General features: G+C 37.7%; 1 protein-coding gene across 4 annotated transcripts in view; it reads right to left on the reverse strand.

The window, feature by feature from the left end:
• Positions 1 to 23,964, reverse strand: part of TNRC6A (trinucleotide repeat containing 6A) — a 53,065-nt gene that overhangs the window by 4,821 nt on the left and 24,280 nt on the right. For 3 of the 4 annotated variants that reach the window (XM_026084822.1, XM_026084794.1, XM_026084804.1), the window contains 14 exons: positions 23,039 to 23,374; positions 18,632 to 18,679; positions 11,006 to 13,594; positions 10,231 to 10,395; positions 9,680 to 9,855; positions 9,301 to 9,381; positions 8,810 to 8,861; positions 7,710 to 7,852; positions 6,887 to 7,024; positions 6,496 to 6,624; positions 6,307 to 6,384; positions 5,831 to 6,041; positions 2,876 to 3,007; positions 34 to 192 (listed from right to left, as the gene is read on the reverse strand). In XM_026084822.1, coding sequence (XP_025940607.1) covers positions 34 to 192; positions 2,876 to 3,007; positions 5,831 to 6,041; positions 6,307 to 6,384; positions 6,496 to 6,624; positions 6,887 to 7,024; positions 7,710 to 7,852; positions 8,810 to 8,861; positions 9,301 to 9,381; positions 9,680 to 9,855; positions 10,231 to 10,395; positions 11,006 to 13,594; positions 18,632 to 18,679; positions 23,039 to 23,374 — 4,437 coding nt within the window. The remainder of the gene's footprint in view (positions 1 to 33; positions 193 to 2,875; positions 3,008 to 5,830; positions 6,042 to 6,306; positions 6,385 to 6,495; positions 6,625 to 6,886; positions 7,025 to 7,709; positions 7,853 to 8,809; positions 8,862 to 9,300; positions 9,382 to 9,679; positions 9,856 to 10,230; positions 10,396 to 11,005; positions 13,595 to 18,631; positions 18,680 to 23,038; positions 23,375 to 23,964) is intronic. The other variant, XM_026084814.1, reaches the window with a different exon arrangement.

Below are 23,964 nucleotides of genomic sequence, written 5' to 3' on the forward strand. Positions count from 1 at the left end.
AACATGCAAAGAGTAAGAATAGGTGTTGTGTACCTGGTGGCCAGTTAACACTGCTAGAGCCATTAGGCGATTTGGCACGGGGCCAGCCATCCCCAATAGATCCAGGAGGACTGGCTGGTGAATTACTGCTGTTCATAAAGTCATATGGAACAAATGGAGACTCTTCCAGCCTAAAACCACTTGAAATAGCACCTAATAAAAAACAGAGCAATCATTTTTCTTAACCAATCTCAGAATTATGATCTYTATTGTGCAGATATAATCAATAAAGGTATATACTAGGTAAGGATTTAGATCTTGAGTGCAGTTATGGCAAGCCCAAATGACACAGAGAACCTACACAAAACATCTATAAAAATGCCTCTTAAAGAGTAACTTTACACCATTTTCTAGGTCTGACCATATAAATCAGATATATATTCTTACCATGCATTTGAGATTAAGAACAGCTGTACTGGGAACCACCAAAGGGATGTCTAATGTAACATCTCATCTCTGACAGTAAACAATGAAAATATTTAGGAACAGAGAACATAGCTRGAGAAATTGTTGTATGCTTGCTATCTGCAGAATTGCATGCACCACTCAGACCAGACAACATGCACTGACTTGGCAAGACTTGAGAGGTTCAGAGTGAACTGTGTTCTAGAGACCTAGAACTATAGCTTCCAGAGACAAGTGTGGCTACCTYCATCCTACCCATAATGAAAAACATTGCCCACCATTAAAAACAAGTATGAAGGATTTATTGCTCTTCTTCATAAYTGAGTAATCAGAAGGCAATGCAAGTCATCATGAGAAGAAACCTTTGAAGGTTTCAACTGAAAGCAAGTTGCTACATCAAATCTGTGCATCAGAACTTTATTATGTGCCACTTGATATCAAACTGAGCTCTAATGATTTACAAAGGAGAAAGATTCATCTCATAGTGGTCCTAGTATTTGTACAAACTTCATAAGTAAAACTAAAGACAGCCCATATAAAGCATTTGTCAAATGCATAGCAACATAATGTCATCTTATGACACGAAGATCTACAGGAAGTCATACAGGAATATATAATCTAAAATGAAAGATCCCTAAGTAATTCAAGAGAAAACCATAACAATAATCTTACAYGAAATCTCATTTAAAAATATATTTATTAAATTTAACTAAAAGATTAATTCAAAAGGGTAAGAGAATTCTGAGACCCCCAGCTGTATAATGGGTGGTAAATATATTCCCAGATAGCTCCCAAGAATGGGAGTGGTCTTGGAAGAGGCACCTACAAAATCACGGAATCACAGAATCGCTGAGGTTGGAAGGGACCTCTGGAGATCATCTAGTCCAACCCCCCTCCTCAAGCAGGGTCACCTAGAGCAYGTTGCACAGGATTGCATCCAGGCGCGTTTTGAATATCTCCAGAGAAGGAGACTCCACCACCTCTTGGGGCAACCTGTTCCAGTGCTCTGTCACCCTCACAGTGAAAAAGTTTTTCCTCATGTTCAGATGGAAGTGTCTGTGTTTCAGTTTGTGCCCGTTGCCTCGCGTCCTGTCGCTCGGCACCACTGAAAAGAGTCTGGTCCCATCCTCTCGACACCCTCCCTTCAGATACTTGTACACGTTGATAASATCTCCTCTCAGCCTTCTCTTCTCCAGGCTAAACAGGCCCAGCTCTCTCAGCCTTTCCTCATAAGAGAGATGCTCCAGTCCCCTAATCATCTTTGTAGCCCTCTGATAGACCTTTTGCTACAGTAAAGCTGTCAATTCTATTCATACTCCTACTCCCACTCCCCAAAAGCACAAAACAAAACACAACACAACACAACACTATTGGAGCAAGGGATAAGAGTACTGCACACAATCTATTTGATTCTGTGCAAACCTGCAAGGAGAAGTTTTAAAGTTAGCGAACAGCAAAACCAAGAATCATTACAGTTCTGAGGGAACAGAAGACTAACTAGAGACTCAATAAAATATAGAGTTCAAATAATCAAACTTCTAACACTATTCAGGAAACATTATCTATATCTAAAGCAACAGTAACACCTCTGACAATGATCAGATGAAATTTAGAATAAGCAAGTGCAGTACCAGGATACCTCCACTAGATGCTTAAGGCACCAAGCCATTTCATAGTATTAAAACAGCTGACAAGTCTAAAAATATCCAAACAATCTGAAGACTGAAGGGTAATAGGAAACTGGAGACATTTTATAACTATCTTTAGACACAGAATCTTTGTGCTATAGACTCAAATTTTAACTGGATGAGATTTCAAGCAACTGAAACAGTTGAACTGTCTTAGGAATCCTGACTATGGGAATGAAAAATGAAACTAAACCAACCTGCCTAGTCAGAGTACAGCAATGGTAGTATTCTATCCCTTATAAACTCTCCACATTTTTAGAATGCAAACATACACATTCATAACCAAAACCTATAACTAAATGATGTCAGACATGGAACAGAATGYGTGTGCCATGGAACACAACTAAGGTCAACGGGATTGGGGGAAAAAAAAGCCTAGAGAAGCTCAAGCTTTTGTTTTAAAAGATATGAAGCATTCTAATCCAGATTAAGTGATGTTGACACTTACAAAAGAAAAGTCTGTTTTAAAAAATGAATTCTGCAAAGAGTTTCTATTAAATCCCATCACAAAAATCACTTCAGTTTAGTTTAAGTAAAGACATTCAAGAAAACTATGGGCTGCCGTGGAAAACGAGCAAGAAGTTTTGGCACAGACAATGCAGCAAGAATTCTGACAGCTACAAGCAACACTCAAAAACGTGACAACTATAAGACTAAATATAGCAAACAGACATTTTATACACACAGAGGATTTGAAAATCTGACACACTATGTCACATATTATCTAATGACACTTAACATACCATGTTTGCTGGAGTTTTGATCTAACGACGTGTTCACAGAAATACTGTCTACTGTAGTCCATTTCCTCAGTCGAGATTGTGGCTCTTTAATACTGTTCATATCCAGGTTTACATTCAAGTTTGAGTTCATTCCTAAAAACATAGATAGTTTATGAAAGACCAACTAAATGCTTTTTTTTCCTGCTAACTACGACCATTGTCCTAATCAACTTTTAAGAGCACATTACTATGGTTATTTCATGCTTCTAACTCTCCATTTTGGAGAAACATTGTAGCACTGAATACAGTGAAATTACTACAAACAGAAGCTAAGCTAAGCRATGCAAAGCACTCTGAAGTTCTCAGCTGATGTCTTCATGCAAAAATATGCCAGTGGAAGAAGCCATTGAGGAAATCAGAAAAACTAAGATGTAAACATCAAAAAAGAATGTCATTTCTAATACCAGTCTAGCATTAGTACAACAACTGATCTAATCTGTATGACATAGGAGCATTGTATCTTGAAGAGCTACGCTCAGTTACAAAAGACAGTTCTTGCAGAAGGGTGTGCCTGTGTCCATGCCTATTCAGCAAAAATTATATACTGATATCTGCAGTTAGAACCTCATTCCCGTTCTTACACGAACTATTCAACAGGACACCTTGCCAGATTCTGAACCACGCTCGGCATAGATACATAAGCACCCCACACGGACCTACGTGGGTAATACTACTCCTGCCCCTGGCTATACTTGTCCTGTTCATACTGAGCTGGATTTTAATATTCAGTAACAGAAAACAAAACTTGTCTTTACCTGTTCTAAGTTGCAGTCTGCATTTCAAAAGGTTAGTCTGCCAGAAAATCAACATAATACCAACCCCAATCAGTCCAAATATCTCTTGAGAACATACTATTTTGGGCTCAAACAACACGCCCACACTTTTGACTTTGGCATGTCTGCACTCATTCTAGGTCTATAAGAATTCTCAATTCACAACCATACTTGGTTAATTCTCAACCCTTCAAATGTATTTACTTCATTTCTGAAAATAAACCACCACAACATTTTGACTTAGTGTAAGAGATAGTAGGCAAATTCTCAAATCTTAACTATAAACAGCTCTCTCCAGCACTGGAAACTGATGATTAATTTTGCTCCTAAGTCAACATTCACTGCCATAAAGAAGTTATTTTTTTGAAGAAGCATAATTACAGTATTTGGCAGAAAAATGTATTTTTAACACTGGAGATACTTAATTCCATAAAAGGGTCAGGAAACAACTGCAGCAGTCAGCTGAAGAGAGGGAACCCCCCCCAAAACTTCTGCTTCTCACAAACAAAGGTCTAATCAATCTGGGCAAACAAATTCAGCTAACAAGAATGTAAACAGGGCTTTCCTGCCTTCAGTGCTAAGTCTCCTAATACTAATATTAGGACACAAAGAAAATAACATACCCTCAAGATTTTCCAGAAGCCAACTTTCCAAGTTCAGCTCCACCTCACATGACTATGCTACTACGCTTTGTGTGCCTGGAGAATGCTGTCAATACTTCTCTTGACCCAATTCTTCACTGAAGTGTGAAGAAATTCCAGCAACCTACTATTTCTTCTCTTAAACCCTTCATTTGTAAACCAAGTGCTGCTATACTTGCTTATATAAATTACACAGTGCTACTCCAAAGGGATCCCAAAGCAGTCTTACATATACAGCAGGTTCTTGGAAGGTAGCAATGATAAAGGCGAGAAAGCAGCTGGCTTAACAATATTATGCGACAATTCAAACCAAGGAGAGAGAAATTATATCTAGTAGAAACAAAGTGAATCTAGTATTAGCAGGATGCAATTACTCAGTATGAAGCCTGGCAAGAAAGTTAAATACTCCTTTTGTTGGAACTAACTTGCCTATAATAACTAAGTGAACTTCATTTTTTATTCCTGGCCCTCTGAATGAAAGCAGTAGTTAGATCTTGATGCCAATCATCATCAGCAACTATTAAGCAGCAGCCTGGACTTGAGACTTGCCACAAGCAAAATTCCAGTGTGCCACATGCAGTGTAATAGCATGGCCTGCACTGATTCACTGATTCTGTAACACTCCACCTATAAGCACAAGGATTTCAGCAGCAGTCTTTAAATGAACAAATTTTTCTAAAAAGGGCAAAGAGAATGCAAAGGAAATCAGCCCAACAGAAGTGGCAGGATTAGAAGAACATGGAAGAAAAGCAAACCGAAGAGGAGGAAAAAACAGGGATAAAAAAGGAGGGATAAATGGGATACAGTTGTAGTAAGTGTAAGACAGCATTAAAAAGGGACCTAAAGTAAGGAGAAAATATACAAGCCTGGAATTTCTGAAGTAGAAATTGGACAGAAGCCTGGAAATGTAGGAAGAAAAGAAAAAAAAAGGACATGTTTGTATTTATAAATGTTCCGATGTTTTGCCTGAAATGAGACAATTATACCTTAAAATTGAAAAGCTAAAAACTTTCTTTTATAGACTTAACCATTAGAAGGGAAATTAACATTTTGTTCTACCTATGCAATTCTAGATTCAGTGAAAACATTTTTGAAATCCAAAGAAGTAAGACCATTTCAATGGATTCTTCATATGGATTCTGCTTCTAAAAGTCCTTAAGTCCCAGGAGCCACGACTGCAAAACGACTTTGTGTCAGCAGCTTGGGACCCACAGGATAAGAAAGAAATACAAGAGGATAGAAATTCTGCAAGAACTTAAAACATTTTGTACTTAAATACAACTACCCACCTCTGGAAATGAGTGTTTAAAATTCTCTAGTGAACAAAGATAACTGGATGAGTACCATAAAGAATTACTACTGCCCTTAAAATTGTAAATGCTAGCAGGATTACTATCACTGCTGTTTTCAGAGGAGGAAAAATCCAGGGAAAGTTAAAAAGGCTGTGTCCTACGCCACATAAGTGTCAATTGATTTTATCAAATTAGCATGGAGAAACGCACCTATAGGGAAGCTGCTGAACGCATTTATTGGTGATGGCCCTTTTTGCAGCTCAGGAGTAGCATGGGGTATGACATTCTCAAGGAAAGATTTCATGGTGGGTTGATGGAGTGACTGCTGTTGAGAGGGTGGAGTTTGCTGCTTCATTAACAGGTTTGGATCAAGCTGACGGGACTGTTGCATCATCTGTTGCTGCATACTAAGAGATCGACCCTTAAAAAAAACCAACAGAGTAGTTACAAATGAAATAGGCAGAAGTTTTTCCATATTTAGAGAAAGATAGTGAAATACATCATTGTGCTTTGTGCTTTTTAGCACAGCAAAACCCAGTGTTAAGCCAAGTGCACTCCTATAGTTCAAAGCTTGTCAAAATCCCTTTCATCTTATACACATTTATACAGTTTTTAAACAAGAAATTCAGTTCAGGAAGAACAACAGTTTATTAAGTTTTCAAACTATCTTAAAGGTATTTATTTACCTGCTGCTCCTGCTGTTGACGACCACCAGAAGGCATGCTTCTTTGATTCTGCGCTTTTTGCTGCTGAGCCAACAACCGCTAGGAGACAGTGGGGTTTTTTTTTTTTTTTTAAAGAACAGTTTATAACTGAGATAAGGTTCTACTTAAGACTTCAAACAAAACACAGAGCAACTGGCTTTGTTAGCTTACCTGTAACTGGGAGATCTGAGAAAGCTGGTTTAACTGGGACAGTTGATTCAACATGGCTACCTGTTGTGGGCCAAAAAGTGGGCTCAGGCCACCGTTGTTTGGTGCATACTTCAGTAATGATACTGGAACCTGCAAAATGGACCAGTACGAACAGTGACTATCTAAAGTTTTATAGAAGAATACTGACAATAACATGAGTAGTTAGTTATACTAGGGATAGAATATCATAGCCTGTGGTTAACAGTTGCCTGTTTTCTGAAACACTGATCAGGCCAACTAAGTTTTCAAATATTCACAGAATAAATATCAGCAACACCAATAAATGAAAAGCAATTTACTAAAGCAGCATTCTGGTTAGTTTCTTCACAGAATGTGTAATATACTCAGTTACCTGAGGGGAAAGTAATGGAGGAGGCACTTGAGCACGTGGATTAGGCTGAGATGAATTAAGAGGTTGTGCTGGAGGCTGCTGCATGCTCCTGGGCTGTGCTGCTATATTACCAACACCAAACATACTGGGATTGCCATTCTGGGGAAAGGAAGGGCAGTTAGTGACAATACACCTCTTCAGCTACTTCTCCCACCCCTATACATTTCTACTAGAAGTTAAACACATATCAAAACAGTAGCTCAGATGTTATATCAAAAGGCATTAAATGCTGTCAAGTAACATGCCAAGGATATGCACACAGCCTTACCTGTCTAACAGAATTCAAGTTTTGCATACCCAGCCCTGCTAGGGAGCCAAGGGCTTGGTTAGGTAGTGCACTATTTGAAGGGGGAAGCTTCATGTTTTGATTGGACATAAACTGCATGTTTTGGGACTCGTCTGCTACAATGCCATCCTGATTGGACAGACAAACCGATGCGCAACAACCAGCCAGCAAGCAAGCAGAAGGGAGAAACCATTGCCAGGAACAGAAGGGAAGAGTCACATGACAGTCCAGCATCAGCAGAAAATAGGCAGAAAACAAAAGAGATCAGGTTAGTGTTATTTGCACTGCAAATGCGCTATAGAAAGTGCTTAGTATTATTTATCAGCAAGTTCAAAAGAACAAAACATGTCTTACAGATTAACAAGAAAGCCCTAACTTTTCTCTCTACTAAATGCAGAAAGCTAAGGAGCACACAGATATTTACTTAGAATGTAAATCTGAGAATGCTGTCTGAGTCAAAGAAGTTTGGAAGTGTCCATCAGTTAGGTAGCCACTAACCTTATCAAAATAAGGACCGCGATCCATGGAAGACTCTTTGGAAATCTGAGGACGAGAACCAGGGCCTTTTCCAACAACACGATTGTAATCTCCAACATTCAGGCCATGCTTATCCATCTCCATTCGCTTATCTTGCAATATCCCTTAAAAAAAAAAAAAAGTGAGAGACATGACCATGACACTGAAAGATCATTTAGTTTTCCAGATACACTGGAAATGGGCTTATGCTTATGAAAAGCATAAACTTTAACAAGCAATTTTTAAAATTTATCTTTCATCATTAATTCTACTGAGCAATCTAAAAGATCAAAATATGAGCAGTAGTAAAGGACTGTTTAATACTTTACTGCATGTAGTGGCAGAATTACTTTCCAAGGGGATGTTTTAAATTCCAATTTACATAGTTTAAATATGAAGTTTTCCAGAAATATTAATATTTAAATCTGAAGTGCAAAGAATAATTTCTTTACACAATGTAGAACATGAGCCAAAAGTGAAAACACCTATTTTAAAACTGTATTTAAAAAGTTTAACTATAATAAAAATTAATGCTACAGTTCATTCTTCATTAAAAATTCTATTATAAAATGTCTATTTATTTCAATTATTAAATATAATTCTACTATTTTTAATTTGCTAGAGAAATCATTCATAACAGTGAACGATTTCAATAAAAATAACTACTCACAAATGATTTTACCCTCAAGTTAAATACTTCCCAAATAATTGTTTGGTATTAAAATACTTTAGAACTGAAAGCGTGTTTCTGAGAATGAACCACAATGAACGAGTGTGGCATTATGAACATCTTTGTTTATATTTAATAAATTTAACAAGAAGATAACTAGATACTTATATTAAAAAGATGAAAGTGTTCTTTCATGCCATTTCTGTATGTATAAGGTTAGCTTGATTTATGGATAAAGTTCCAGTAGCAACCACGTGATTCAGGTATGTAGTGTTACTCATATGCACTTTTTTTCCTTCTTTAAGGGAATGAGTTTTTTGTTAAGTAATTTACAAAAAGATGTATACTAAAAAAGAAACTAGAAAAGAAATTCAGAAGCTTTAAAACCCATCTCGGTTCTTCTTATGCTCACCTCCAGACATGTCCATCTTATTGCTCTGTATGGTTTCCTCTGGTGATTCTCTCTGAAGTAATAAAATGAATCATGATTATTTAATAATAATAATCTTTTTTAAAAATAAGAGAGATTCAAATACATTATTTCAATTCAAACCTGAAAGAAAAAAGAAATATCAAAACAAAGTAGATGCGACTTTGAAATATTTCCTCCCAATAATTGCTACCCAATTGAAAACAGGTTTCTTCACCAAAATACCTACGTAACAAAGTACAACAACAGACTACTGGATGAATACCTGGGTAGTGTTTAAGAAAGTGTCTTTTATCAGTAAATAGGTCTTTTGTATTGAGGAAGTAAGGAAGAAAAGGCATGGGGGACAGTGGGGAGAACAACAGAAGCAAAAGAAAAACATGACAAAAATAAACACTAGACAATTAAGCATCTTCACCTTTGTGTATTATAACTAAGAGGATAGTAAAGCCAAGCAAAGGTGTAATACTTACTGAAAAACTGAGATTCGTGAATTGCTTAATGAATGGATTAATCCATGTCTCATCTTGCTTATTTCCACCTTTCATTATTCCCTTAAAAATAAAAAGGGATTCCTATGATACTTAGAAGATTTTTACCACCTACTGCTTAAATTACATCGTAAAGTGTTGTGAGCAAAGATTAAAGCCCAATATTACTCCACTCAGTGCAAGTCTCAATTCTGACTTAGTGCAAAAACAAAAGTGCAAAAACCTTGACTCAGCCTTCTATGGGAACTAGTTTACAGAACAAGAAAGTAGTTCTCAGGAACCCTTTTTTTCCCCTCCCCTCCTTTCCATGGCCTACTTGCATCCTTACATTTCGGCCTGATGTCTAACAAGACAGAATTACCTTTGTAGGCATTTTTTTCATATATGGTGGCCAATTTAAAGATGGGTTAGCTTCTTGTGATGAACTGCTATTCCACATTCCAATCTCTACATCCTCTTCTTCCTCCCAGCTGGTCTGACGACTGCCTGTCAATGGCATATCATCTCCACACCAGCTATCTTGCATAGATTTAGGCCCTGGTTACAAAACAAACAAAAAACCACCACACTAATATTTCAAACAATAATCTCAATGCAAGTCAGCTATTATGAACTAAATATGCTATGGCAAACTAAAGTAAAACAGTATTATTTAACTATGACAAGCTTCAGATTGTTAACAGTCTTGGTGCAGGGAAGAAAAGAAATTCCCATCTGCAGCTACTCTGTTAGAAAAGGCAATAAAAATGGTATTAGCATCAGTGTCAACTGATTGCCCTTAAGACAGACAGAACTTAGCTTTATGTCTATGTCAAGATACAAGCCTTCAAAAAATCCAAATATAAAGCTTCTACATTGGTATTGCACCTTCCTCCATATATCTTTGTTCAAACATGATGAAAAAACACTCACCAGGTTTATTTGAAGCCTGTTGACCAAGAGAAGCATTTCCCCAGCCAGAGGTGCCTGCTGCATCACTGATGGGTTCTCCCCAGCTAGTACCAGTATCCATGGGTTTACCCCACGCTGAAGTTCCATTATCTACAGTAGTGGCTGGAGTAGAGGGCTCTCCCCAACCTTTTTAAAGCAGTATGAGTTAGACATGTTTTTGAACAGAATTTAAAAGATATTTAAAAGAATCAAGTAATTTGCTTTTTCTAGACCCCTAACATACAATAAAAGGTCTGTTAATACAATTTATATTTTACATCAAGGTAAATATTGCAACTGCAAACTGTTCCATAAAAACAAAACAAAACTCAAAAATACAAGTTCCATATGTAAAGAATTAAATTTTGATTATACAGATTTCTAAGATGTTAAGTTCCTAAGAATTACTCTTTAAGTTCAAGCTATTCTTCTTCGCAGTTGAAAGAGGCAGAGCACAAAATACTTCAGATAACATGCAAACTCATCAACAATTATCATTAATCACTGTCCCCAAATCTACAAGACCAGAACGCCTGATCTCGAGTCTAAAGCTGCAGTAGCACCTTATTTGTACTGACAATGATACTTACTTTCTGAGGAAAACATTCTGAAGGAATATTTTCTTTATTTATATATAAAATGTCACTGCCACCTTCCACTTCCTACTTTTAAACTAAAATATTGTTTTGTGATGTAAGAATAGGAAACTGTTTTACAATTAATCAAAAGCACAAATTTGTGTAAAATCAAGTCTTACCAGAACCAGAACTGCTCTCCTTGCTAGACATGGCACTTGAAGACAGTAGCTGCTGATGTACCTGTGCTTGCTGGTCTGAACTGCTGCTACTGTTTGGGACATTTTTATTCCACATATTCACATTTTTGTAGTTGTATTTGCTTGGATCACCCCAAGCAGAAGTTCCATCATCAATTTCCATTTTACGGCGTATTGATTCAGGGGATGGCTCCTCCCAGCCGGTGGGTTCTTCCTCCTTTGCTGGTGTTGGCATTGGTCCTCCCAACCAGCCTGATCCTGGTGGTTTATTGGTGGCAGATGGTGCTCCCCAAGATCCAACATCTTGTTTGTTCCATTCTGGAGAGTTGATTGGCTTTGATGAATCCCCCCAACCTTGAGGCTGATTGGATTTAGGAGGGTCTCCCCAGCCCTGATTCTGATTAGACTTTGCAGGCTCATCCCATCCTGACGAATTATTTGGGTTTGTATTACTGCCTCCCCAAGTAACAGAATTTGATTTACCTGGCTCATTCCAACCAGATACTGATCTGTCACTGTCGCTACCTCCTGAACTGGATTTCTTGGCCTCACCCCAATGGTTATTTCTTGAACTTTCTCCCCAGCTCTCACTGGCAGAAACTGCCCAACCCTGGCTGGCCTTTTGTCCATCTACCCATCCCTGTTTGATTTTCTGTGCATCATTCCAAGATGACTTTTCCTCTTTGCCACTTCCCCACGATTGATTGCTCTTGACCATTACTGTAGCAGCAGAATCCTCTTCCCACCCCCCTTGGCTGTTTGACCCTTTGGAGTCTCCCCACCTTGTAGCAGACTTTGGATCTCCCCACCCTGATACAGATGAGGTATCATTATTATTAGGGCTAGGTCTATCCACACATCCCCCTGAGCTGGAAGTCTGTGTCACAGAGCCTCCCCAGGCCTCTGTCCCATTGTCAGTTTTTCTTTCACCTCTTGGTGATGTTTCGGTATCCCAGGCAGTGTTCTGTTTGATTGGAGTCTGTCCCCAACCAGAGTTGGAAAGGACACGTGGATCTAAGTCAGTTCTGTTCACTATACTTTGGAGTAATGCATGCTGGTCAACTTTTCTTCTCTCTCGGGTCTGTCCTTCTGTAGTTGCTCTGTCTTCATGGCATCCAGTGCTCTCCGTACTACCTTCACTATCCCCCGTACCTGTTTTGGCCCATGCGCTGTTCTGCTCAGTTATCTGAGATGCAGCAGAACTCTGGCTGTTAAGGTCATCCTCTTCAGTAGATTTCCATCCATTTGTAAACTTCCTACTATTTCCATTTACACTTTCATTGGAATGCTGATTACTAGGCAGTTTACTCCATTCCCCATTTGAAATGTTAGTGCCAGTGTTTTGTGCAGGGTTGCCCCATCCTCTTCTGCTTCCGCCAGCACTTGCACCATTTCCACTTCCCCATGGCATATTCTGGGAGTTGACTGTCCCTGCCTCCCAAACCCCTCCTCCTTTATTCCCATTGATTTGAAAGTTAGTGCTGCCAGGCCCACTAATGCCTGGCTGCATTAGAGTTGCATTCACAGTGTCACCATTAGCTTGGCTGTTTGGGCCTGAACATTTGTCTCCAGAGTAATTAGAACCATAGGCACCCCATGTAGTACCGTAAGATCCACCACTTTTCGCCTCACCATTGCTAAGATGAGAAATGGAAGTGCCATTTGTAACTGGAGAGGCCTGAATCTGAGAATGATTCATTGTGCTCACACGCCAGGCCCCATGCCCTGTATTATTAGGCAGTTCGTTAATCTGCACTGAACCAGCAGAGTTTGGTAAACTAGAGGTCATAAAGTTAGTAGTGTTATTTGGTCCATTCATTTCAGTGTTAAGGTTTTGAGGTTGCCCACTGAATGAAACCTTCCTTGTACCATTTACTTCAGAATCACAATTTTCCTGAAGGCTTCCCCAGGAACCATGGGCTGAACCACCCACTTTAGAGTTAATACTCTGATTATTAGATATCTGACCTATGGTACTGCACTGAATATTTGTGCCAGAATTACCACTCCCTACAGACCCTTTCAGGGCATGTCCATTGTTCTCCAATACAGGCCAGGCACCATGGTTGCCATTTGAATTCAAAGTGCTTGGATTTAACCCTCCATTTGATGAAGAGTTTATGGTGCCCCAAGCATTCATTCTATTGTTGCTACTTTCAGATTTGCTGTCAGGAGCATCCACAGAAACTTGACATGTGCTTATTAGGGTTCCATGGGATAAACCCCACGGCCCATTAATACTTCCATTGCCCACATTATTGCTGTTGCTACCAACCACAAACTTATTTTGAGAACCATGTCCAATGCCATTTCGAATGCCATCATTTTCACCACCTGTGCTCCCTGAAGCCATTATAACAAGGTTTCTCTCTGACCCAGAGCTAGAGGCAGAGTCAGTGTCCATACATTCTGATGTCAACTCTGGGTCACTGCCAGTGATTGATGGCCATGCTTCTTTGTCAGAGCCGTCTACAATAACTTTATCCCAGTTTGTGCTGGAGTCACTATTTGAAGAGACTGGTCCCCAGTGAGAATTTTCATAATGGGATCCTAGACCACTGTGGTTCAGATCTAAAGAGAGGAAGAAAAGTCCAAGAGCATTATTATAAATTTAGTATTATTACTTCATTAAACATAAGAGAGATAAAAGTATAAAAATACTAAGTCAAGAATTATTTTGCGTATTTTAACACTACAGTCAGAAGATTATGAAAAAAGCTTTACAGGACAGCTGTTCAAAACAATTCCCCATGCATTACCTAGAACACTTCTCACTAGCATGCAAAGTTGCACTTATATCAAGCATGAAGAAACACATCTAAAAGGTACATTCTTTCTTACCAGAGAAATAGCATTTAAAAAAATATATTCTATATCACCATATGCAAAAAACAACTTATACATTAAAAACTACAACAGTATACAAAAATCAAAGAGATTCTGAAAGCTAGAAACCTAAATAGGATATTAAACTGACCTAGCAGTAGCAACTGCAATATGACAACAGCCAGAGAAACAAAGAAACATCATTCAAAGACACTATGTAAGATTTTTTTAAGTACAAGATATTTTCTTTTATACAACAACCTTTACACACACACAAAAAAAAAAAATATCACAAGGCCAATCTTAAGAAACCTCTGTTTCAGCAGCACAGATTAAGTGCAGTGGCTGAACTGGTAATTCTTATTTTCATTTATTCAAGAACTACCATTTCTTTTTCAAAAAAAAATCTGATCATGTGCAGAACTCCAGAAGAAATGCATTGCAATTCACTTACTTCTTAATGCATATACTTAACTATGAAAGGTTTGTATTTGCTACAAAATAAATGCTGTCAATTTTCAYTTGTTCTTTGAAATGCAGGAGTTCTGTGATTCAAGTCCATTTATTATTTGGGTTGGTACGGTACTTTAAAACACCCAAGTTTTACCACATTATGCTACCTTGTGCTCCTTAAGCCCTACTATAGAGACCTAAACTTTCCACACCCACCAAATTGTTAAATCAAACATAGTCAGACAGGTGCACCAGAAGACAAAGCTATAGAAGTATTACTATTTGTCGCATGCTTCACAAAGTTGGCAACTACTCACTTCTAACAGAAGTCAAGAACAAAGTCTGTCAGTGAAGTTTTTACTTAGTATTTGTCTGAACTGAAAGAATAACCGTACAGTATATGCTTAGTTGCTGCATACTTAGAGAGCCATGCTTCTCCACCCATTAAAACATTCATTTTTTAAAAAAAAGAAAAATAGTCTACTTTTCCTATAACAAGTACTTTTTTGCCTTTACTTCGAATATTCAAAATGCACGTACCTGAAGATAAAAGGAAAAAGAATTTCACCAGTTTCTACTCATTCTTTATGGATTTTTACACCATATGCAACCATGCCTTACATCTGACTAGAAAAAAATGGTCGTTTTGACTGAATACCTTTATGAAATTTTGCCTCTTCATATTAACAGAYGGAGCCAATAGTAATGCAAGGTAGAATTACTAATCCTTCATTTGTCTCAAAAGCTGTTTTAAAGACATTTAGGGGCTGGCTGCTTTTAAAATAATACGCCAATTTATGAGCTTCTCATGTTTCCAAGAAACGCATTTTAATGGCGAGGCCTGAAAGGAAGCTGCTGCTCTTGCTGGTTTCTCCCTTCTTCTACAAGGGACGTGAATTCTGCACATGACTTGAAGTCCCAAACCCTGATCCCCACCAATGCCTTAGGCGCAGCTCAGTAACAGTAACCAAGTTGCAACTGTTCTATTAAAAATGTTATTCAAATTGCCACCTACTTAGCAGAAGCTAAACAGTACACAAGATATGACTTTTGGCAACAGCCCAGCTCTTAAACAAAGAAAGTATCTAGAGATATATAAAGATAATTTGGCAGGAGCCTGTTTTTAGTGCTCTGAATCAACTACAAAGAGAGCTGATATGGTATATCATGTAAGCACGACTGACGGACCAATCTGAAGGGAAGTATAGCTGGTGTAGATTTAAAAAAAGACCTTGCTTCAGGGTTTTTGTCTTTCAATAGGAGTTTGAGAACACCACGAGAAACAGAAAACCCAGGAAAATATTTTTAATTAGAACATAAGAAATTTAAATACTACACTACTTGAATTTATGATCTTGACAATCTACAAGAAACAGGAAGAAACAGATCAGGAAAGCTTAAATTTAAGTTACCATGGACAGTTTACTGAATATCACACTGATGCACAAGTTCTATTGTATTTTTAATATCAACATTATTTGTCCTAGAGTAAAAAAGAAAAAAAAAATCTAGCCAAAGACTATGCCTCAAAGACTATATAGCCTGAAGTAACACAGAGCAAGAATTACCCAACCCTTGCACCCCATCCAGGATGATGGAAGGTTAAGAGAGTCGAAACAATCAGTTAAGTTTCAGATGATAGGAAAAACATGAGAAACAAGGATGCTGGCACAGGACTCTGGAAGAAGGAATTGCRGCAGTAAAGATCTGTGGTAGGTAGAAATAGGGCTGCAGTGATTAGGAGCACTTGGCAGCTCCAGTCTGGAAGAACAGAACAGAATCACATGGCATCCTTGGGAAAACAGAAAGACAGTCATTCAGGTGAACATAACCCGGAACCAGCCTATTAATGTGCCACTGGAAAAAAAAAAAAAAAAAAAGATCTATAATATCTCAGCAATGGTCCTACAAACCCTCAGATTTCAAATCTTGTGCTGGTGTTTTAGAAAACAACATTCAACCTATATTAAAGAATAATCAAATTTGAGAGTTGTTTGCACCCCCCCGCCCCATGAAGTAGTAAGTCGACAGCATCAAAAGCTGTCCTAACAAAACAAAGTCTTCATTACATGACCATCGTCCCAATAACATGATCAATTTTAAGAACAGCATGAGACAATACATGTGGGCAACTAGACTGCCTGAATTCAGTGTGAGGGAAGAGAGACAGATTATGACTACAGGCCAGAGTGAAACTGTAAACCCCAGTTTGCACAGTAACAGAATACATAAAAAGCAAGCGTGTGTTTGATTAAAAGTCTATTATGATAATTTAGATGCAATATGCAGTTTGTAACAAGCACAATATATCAACACGGTATAATGATTAACTTTTAGTCTTGCAGAACCTTATCCCATTACACATAAAACTACCTTGACTAACAATCTTTCCTACACATAACTGTGTGCTGGTGACTTCCTGCACGAGAAAGTGTTCTGAAGTATTCCTATTTAAATCCCTGAAACCCAGGAACTCCTAAGATTAAATATAAAAGTAATGAATAAGCAAGCTATTATCTCTGATTTTTTCATACCTGACAGATATCACAAAAACACTCTCAAAACCTAAAAAATTACAGTTTATTATATACTACGTCTGGTGCACAGCAAAACCAGCCAATAACAGTTCATAGTTCTACTATGAGTTTTCTCCCCGTAACTACTTAGAAACTGCAACTGAGCTTTTGCTGTTTAAATACTGGGCAGAAGATTTACACAAACCTGAGTTTCCTGAACTTCAGTAATCTGCTAAAACTTTTTTTTCAGTAATTTGCAATTTCATAACTTAATGCAGTGTAGTTACGAATTAACCCCTACAGGTTTGCAGAAATCAGTATATATTATCTAAGGTGAACTTTTTTTTTTTTTTCTGGAAGTACCATCATGTTGTTTAGAATAAACAGCAGGACCAAGAAGCACAAATTAAGAAATACCTGAATATCGCTCCCTCTGTCTCCTTTTGCAGTTACAGTATATACTGGCACACACAGAGTGCCAATACTATACCTTCCCAAGTGTAGTACCTTTGATCCTTATGGAAAAATTCACTTCATTAAACAAGCTAAAAAGCACATTTGTTATGAAATGACAAAAACAAAAAATTAAAAAAAATCAGGTATCTGTTTCTCTGTGGTAGAGCAGAAAGTCCTGAAGTCTGTTTTTGTTGTCTTAAGTACGCCAACCCAAGAATTAGTACATGTAGCTGTTTGCCTCTGAAATAGCTTCCCTGCTTGTTAGTGCAGGACAGGAAAGTTGTCAATACAAGGATACAGTGTCCCTTTACACTTAACCTGCCCAGCTGGCGGCTCTCCTAAAAGGGACAGTCCTGCACTCTCTTCTCTTTCTTATCCCAGCATGGTTTTAGTCCCTCCCTAGTGTTGGATCTAGCACTCATGCAGCAGTGTGGTGAGTCAGGACAGCTCACTGATGCTATGGAAAAACCCCCCAACACCAACAACAACCCCCCTCCCCCCGATTAGTTTTCCATCACATGAAGAAGCTGAACCAACTCACTGTGTGGCTAAATCCAACACAAGAGAAGAGAGGGGAGGAGAGTGTGGGATAGGAGGATTAACACTGTCCCTTTCGAGTGCAGCCTTCAACAGAACAGATGCAACATGAAATATTCTCCTAAGCATTCTGTCCACAGCAGCCTATTGAGTATAAGGCACTGCCAGAAACAGAGACAGTTCAAGCCACTGTGTTACTCCAGAGTATTTTGTATGGCACATTCCCAAGTCCTCACCGAACAGTCACTCCAGCTATTGGTTAAAAATAAGCAGCAAGTGTTCTTCACACTCTGTTATCTAGTAAACAGCACACACAGCTGCAGGTCCCCAGTACATGCACCCAGCATAAACTTGGCATTCACAATAGGAAGGCCCACAGACTAGAACTGCAGCGACTTCGTTTCTTCCACACTGCTGTGAAGTGTCTCTGATATCAGACAGGTTTGCACAGATCATTCAATTTAAGACCACCAAGAGGCAATTTATCATATAAGCGTAAAGGGGGGGGGAAAAAAAAAAAAAAAAAAAAGAAAGAAAACACCCACCCAGAGCATTTAAAATTTAAGGTGCTGTACTCAAGGCTTCAAATAGCTGTTTTTTCCATATGAATTCCAATGTATTTTAGAAAATTAAAAATCTTTAACCAAATGCAATATGTAAAGGCACAAAGAAAATACACTATTGAAATACATGCTATTGAAAAACAAATAAGCCAAAGAAGGGAGAAAAAAAAAAAAATCAGACAGAATTGTGTGAAACAACTATCAAAAACACAAACGCAGTGCAAGACAAACGTGAGATTTAAATAGCTATGCATCACCTGACTGGTTAGGGGAGTGGCTCACCAAGTCCCGAATGGGAGGCATGCCTACAAAAAAAAAAAAAAAAGGCAAGAAATTACAGAATTGTTACTTAAGTAAACTAGGTCTTTGAGAACAGTCCCCAAACCACTCATTACTTTTAAACCATTTATTATCATCTCTTTTTCAGGAAAGATTTCTCTTAAGAGAGCCATCTCTCAATCTTACTAATTGTGTTAGTGACAAGCAAGTTCTGAATCAACTCGCAGCTCTGAAAGATGTCAGAAGGGAAGATACACTGATATCAAATTTAATTTAAGCACTGCATGTAGAAAATTAATTATTAACAATTTGGCTGCTTTTTCTAAATGTTTCCACTACTAGTTAGTTTTTATATATTTGACATTTTAATTTAAATTAACCAATTTAAGATGCCCTTAATTTTAAAAACTTGATTTACAGACAAAAGAGGAAGAAGTTACAGTCATTAAAACCAAAACTAGTTAATTTTTGACTGTACTAACTGTAGAATTTCAGAGGTCAGCCCTGCAACTTTAGCAAGTTCACGTCACTTCTTTGAACAGTATACTTCCTCTACCTGGAAGTCATTATTTTGCTACTTGATATAGCAAACAGAAACAACTGAATACAATCCAACTTTGATTTAATCTAAGTGTTTCCATACTGAACGTCCATGCACCACTCTTTCATAGCTTGTTCTGCCTAAGTTTCCTATAGGTAGSATATGAAATTAGATGTTGTAGAAGTTTCAAATACACAAATTTTAGAGTTGGATACACTTCCCCCTAAAATAACCCAGAAAAAAAATTAAGTTACAAGAAGAATCTTTCACTTCCAAAACCTCCTGTTTTATACATGATTTTGCAGCTTCACTGTGAGGAGCAAAAAGAAAGTGAGACCCACTCAAGTGAAAGGAGGAATCCAAGTAACTCAGCCTGATTAAAGTCAGGAGTCTGATGGCTCTCTTGTGTTTTGTTCTGTCCCACAGTGACAATTACTGCTGGTAAATATTTTAGTTCACTATATAAATCATTTTATGGTAGAATGACCAGCTAACTATTCTGATGTGTTACCAAGGATAAAGGCAAACAAACATAAAATAGCATTCAAGACTTTCTTTCCATACGAAGTTCACAGACGGGGGAAGATTTCAGGAAAGAAAACAACTGAATTTGGTAGGAAAATATTCTGATAAAAAGCTACTTAAGTACAGATTTCTTAAAACAACCCTTCTGGTCCAATAAGACTGTATCTATTTCGTAAGTATTATGTGACATGAGCTTCACTTATAAGGCTTTATTGACAAGATATGCCAAATACGCTAAAACCAAAAAAACAACAACACAGGACTACCCTTTTTAAGCTTTACTCCTAAACAAAATAGTAATTCTCAAAACAGAGGATGAATGTCCACAAAAGATAAAAGCAAAAAGGTTTCTGTTGTCAATCAATATAAAAAGATTCCCTAATAGCAAAAGATAAAAGCTTACCGTGGCCAGGATAATTAAAGGAAGCCTGTAAATATAGCAGTATTTGCATTTCCTTACTTTTACAAAGCACCCATCAAAAAGTTACAAGTACAGTAACAACTCACAGATAGATCCTACTTAGGGATCTGTCAGAGTTATGCTAACAGATAAAACAACCGGAGCCATTACTGATTTCAGCAATTTTCAGTCAAATGTTTCAAGCTACGGTTTTTGTTTTAGCCCTAAAATCTTGTGCTGAAAAACTCTAACGATGCACAAGCAGATGAGCAATGCCCACCTCAGGGTAGCCCACCCGGTCAGAGGGGCACGCAGACAGCTCCCACCCCGTCAGCCATTCACTTCTATTGCATTGCCACAAGTCTGCTGACGTTCTTAGATGCTGAAAATTTGACAACTACTCTCAAAGCCAAAATTCAGATTTTTGACAGATCAATTCCAAAGTCCATAAAAAATACTTAAAAATAATAGTCAAGAACTTCAGGATCTTGAAAGATATTTTGTTAAAGCATAAAACATGTTAACCCCAAAGGCCTGCACATGGTTAGTCTTTCAAAATGAATGGACCTACAGCTATATCAAATTTCATGACATCTTTAGTTTGAGATAACAACGATAGTACCTAAAAGTTGCCTTTGGTGGCTAAAATAGGAACTATGGAGAGCAAGTGTGTAAGACTAAGACAGGCAAACATTAATACTATTTACTTTCAGATTCAAGGGTTATCAAAAGACATTAAGTTACTCTTGCATGCTGCTGGACTATGGTCATCTCCACATTAGTTTACAAGCAATTCATTAGACAAGATTGTTGAAACCATTACAAAAATCCAGCGCTGAAAAAATATTTTCATTTGCATTATCACCTTTCCTACATACCTCAAAGAATATTACAAGTATTAACTCTCGAGATATCTAAACCAGACATTATTCCCGATTATACTAGAGGAAAAGTATCTTTAAATCATAAAGGTACATGGCACAAAGAAATGCAACTGTGGCTCCCCCAACCCTACTCATCAATTCTGACCTTGCACACTATGGGAACACCCTGAGTACAGCACGCAAAATTAAGAAGAGATCCAACAGTACGCTGACTGACAGGATGTTACAGCTAAYGCAAACATTTCCAGAAGACGGGAAAGTAGTTTCGCCAACCTTTCTCTCTCCTAAAAGGTTCTCAGAAGCTTTCTGTTACCAGCTGGACACGTAAGCATGTTATTTATAAAATTCAAACAGTTAACATATTATTCAAAGAGCCAAACTACTCCTAGTAAAGCAGTGTCTCCAACACTCAGTACAGTGTTACTACTGGGGGCATAATGACATCTCCTAGCCCAAAGATTGTTCAACCATAATAATACAAAATCTCACAAAACCAAGCGGAATGGGAAGCATGCAATACACAAACAGGAATCCAAGTAATTGCACACCAGGAGTGGGGTTCACAAAAGAAGTGAGATAGAGGACAGTACAGGGATATATTCCTCAGGATATAACTAAGAAGTTTAAAAGGTCATTTAAAGGGTGACATTAATTTTTGTGTGAATTTTTATTTGAATCACTACCTGTTATCATACAATTTGATCAGTAGAGGATGCATTTTTGGAGAAAATATTTCATCTTAAAAGAAAGCAAGCTTATGAAAAGTTATTTCAGAGCCTCACTGTAGCCAGTAACATAATTATACAGGTGAAGTAAAAAGAGTAACTACTTCACAAAAATGACTTCTTGGAGCAGAAAAAAAAGTTTCATCAGTGCATGACAAATAATACTGGAAAATAATACTGAAAACATTCCTCCAATGAGCACGTGGATAAGCTGCTCTCAAACCCTTTGACCGTTTACAGAATCTTAAACTAGTAGTATTCAAAATGAAGGTAATCAGAACAGCTCAAAATGTAATTAGAGCTTGATGTATTAAGCCTATTTTTCAGAAATCTTAAAAAAAAAAAAAAAAMMCACTTTTTTGTAGCTGAAGCGGCCTAGAAATCTTATCCTTTGTAGAGCACAAAATACTAATTTTGAGAAATACTGGSAATTCAGTAAAATTTCAGAAGAAGCTACCAGTGGTAAAACAAGGGTTGCATCATCACCACGCATGTCTAAAACCAAATTCAATTACAAGTATCAAAATAAGTAAATATTGGTCCATATTACACATTTGCATGTATTAATACCAAATTCCTTTGCAAAAACTAGATCCCTAGAAGCAACGCTACTTTTTTTCCCAGCCAAAAATAGACTGACTTTACTGAAGTGCAAATTATGCACACCTAAAAGACAAGCTTTATTACTCTTTAAAAGGTATCTGAAGAGAAGGCATACCAAGCCAAGATGGCAAAAGATACAAATACTTAAATAATAAATAATAAAGGTAAARGCTAATCAATTTTGTAAGACAATCAAGCCTCAGGAAGATGAAAAAACTCTGATCTAACAATGAAAAGCATTTTTTGGTATTCTAAACAAGTTGTGCCCTATTTATATCTCTAGATAGGGGAAAAAATGTTTTGAGATGCTGTTCAGAACGCTCTGAAGATTGACTGAGAGACTTCCTTCTGAGACCTGTGAATTACCAATAGGTATAAAGATACCCTTTGCACTATGACCATACTTGGATCGATTCTTATGAAGAAGAATGAAAATTCAGAATGTATAGTAGTAGTCACCTTTTCTTCAATAGATATACTGGCAAGAATGAGTAAATAAGATGCACTAAGTTTCAGACTGAGGCTAGCACAAAGATGGCTGAAAGCATCCTGTAGTGTTTAACATTAAGCTACAACACTGGAGAATACCTCATCATGCTATAGCTTACATTAAAAATTTAAATAATATTATAATCAAATATTTCATTAATAACTGAGTTTGAAATATTCAATTTTAATTAAAGGAAAATCAGGTACCTCCCCCTCACCTGGCTGTTTTTTGCTGCTGTTCGGCACTTCTCCGTTGGTCACGGGCTGCTTATTTGTGACAGTACTGCCTCCCGATTGGCCGTTTAATACTTTAGGAGTAGATCCCAGGTTTGCAGCTATAACTGGTAACTGCTGACCTCGTTTCAGAAGCTGTTTCTGTTCCTGGTGTCGAAATCGTGGTGGTACTTCACGAGGAGGGTATCGAGGCAAGGTCTGCTGCTGCTGATTGTTGGCTGTGGCCCGCTTGGCATTATTATTAGTGCTGGTTACTGTGGAAGTGCCGTTAGAGGTGACAGGCTGAGGCTGGCTTACACTTGTCTTTGTTTGTTCTGGCACTATCCCCACCCCCAAAAAAAAAAGTTGAACAAAGTTATTCATAAGAACAGTAATTAGAAAAAATCGAAGACTAAGAAAATACTCTTAGATGTGTTTATGTATTATGCAATGGCAGCTTTTTTTCTGAGTTTGTAACTCGCTCCCCATTAAAAACTCTGTTTTTCTGTAATCGTACGGCTTTAATAGCCTAGTCCTAGAAGCAGAAATACGTCTGGCTACCGTTCCTAACAAAGTTTGCAATTAGAGCATGCTGCTACTAACAAACATTCTATAGCTTTTAATGACAAATCGGCACTATATCTGTTTGTATTGGCATTTAAACCTTATTTAAAGAAGCATTCTAGGTAAGTTTTTTTCTTACTTTAATAGGAGATTTAAAAGTGTTAGGTATACAAAAATATCTTATGGTTTCAACACTAAAAAGAACATGAGATAACCAGGGACATGCAGAACTCTCTGCTAAGAATGGCCTGTTTTATCAGCCCTAACATCCAGATGGAAATGTATTCAATACTCCTAAGCCAACTTGCTGCAGCAGAGAGAGCTAGYGGGACAAGCAGCCACCATACACGACATGACTGTTTGCCTG

This window comes from Apteryx rowi, unplaced genomic scaffold (genome assembly GCF_003343035.1).
Source record: "Apteryx rowi isolate R43461 unplaced genomic scaffold, aptRow1 scaffold_119, whole genome shotgun sequence".
Lineage (NCBI taxonomy): Eukaryota > Metazoa > Chordata > Aves > Apterygiformes > Apterygidae > Apteryx > Apteryx rowi.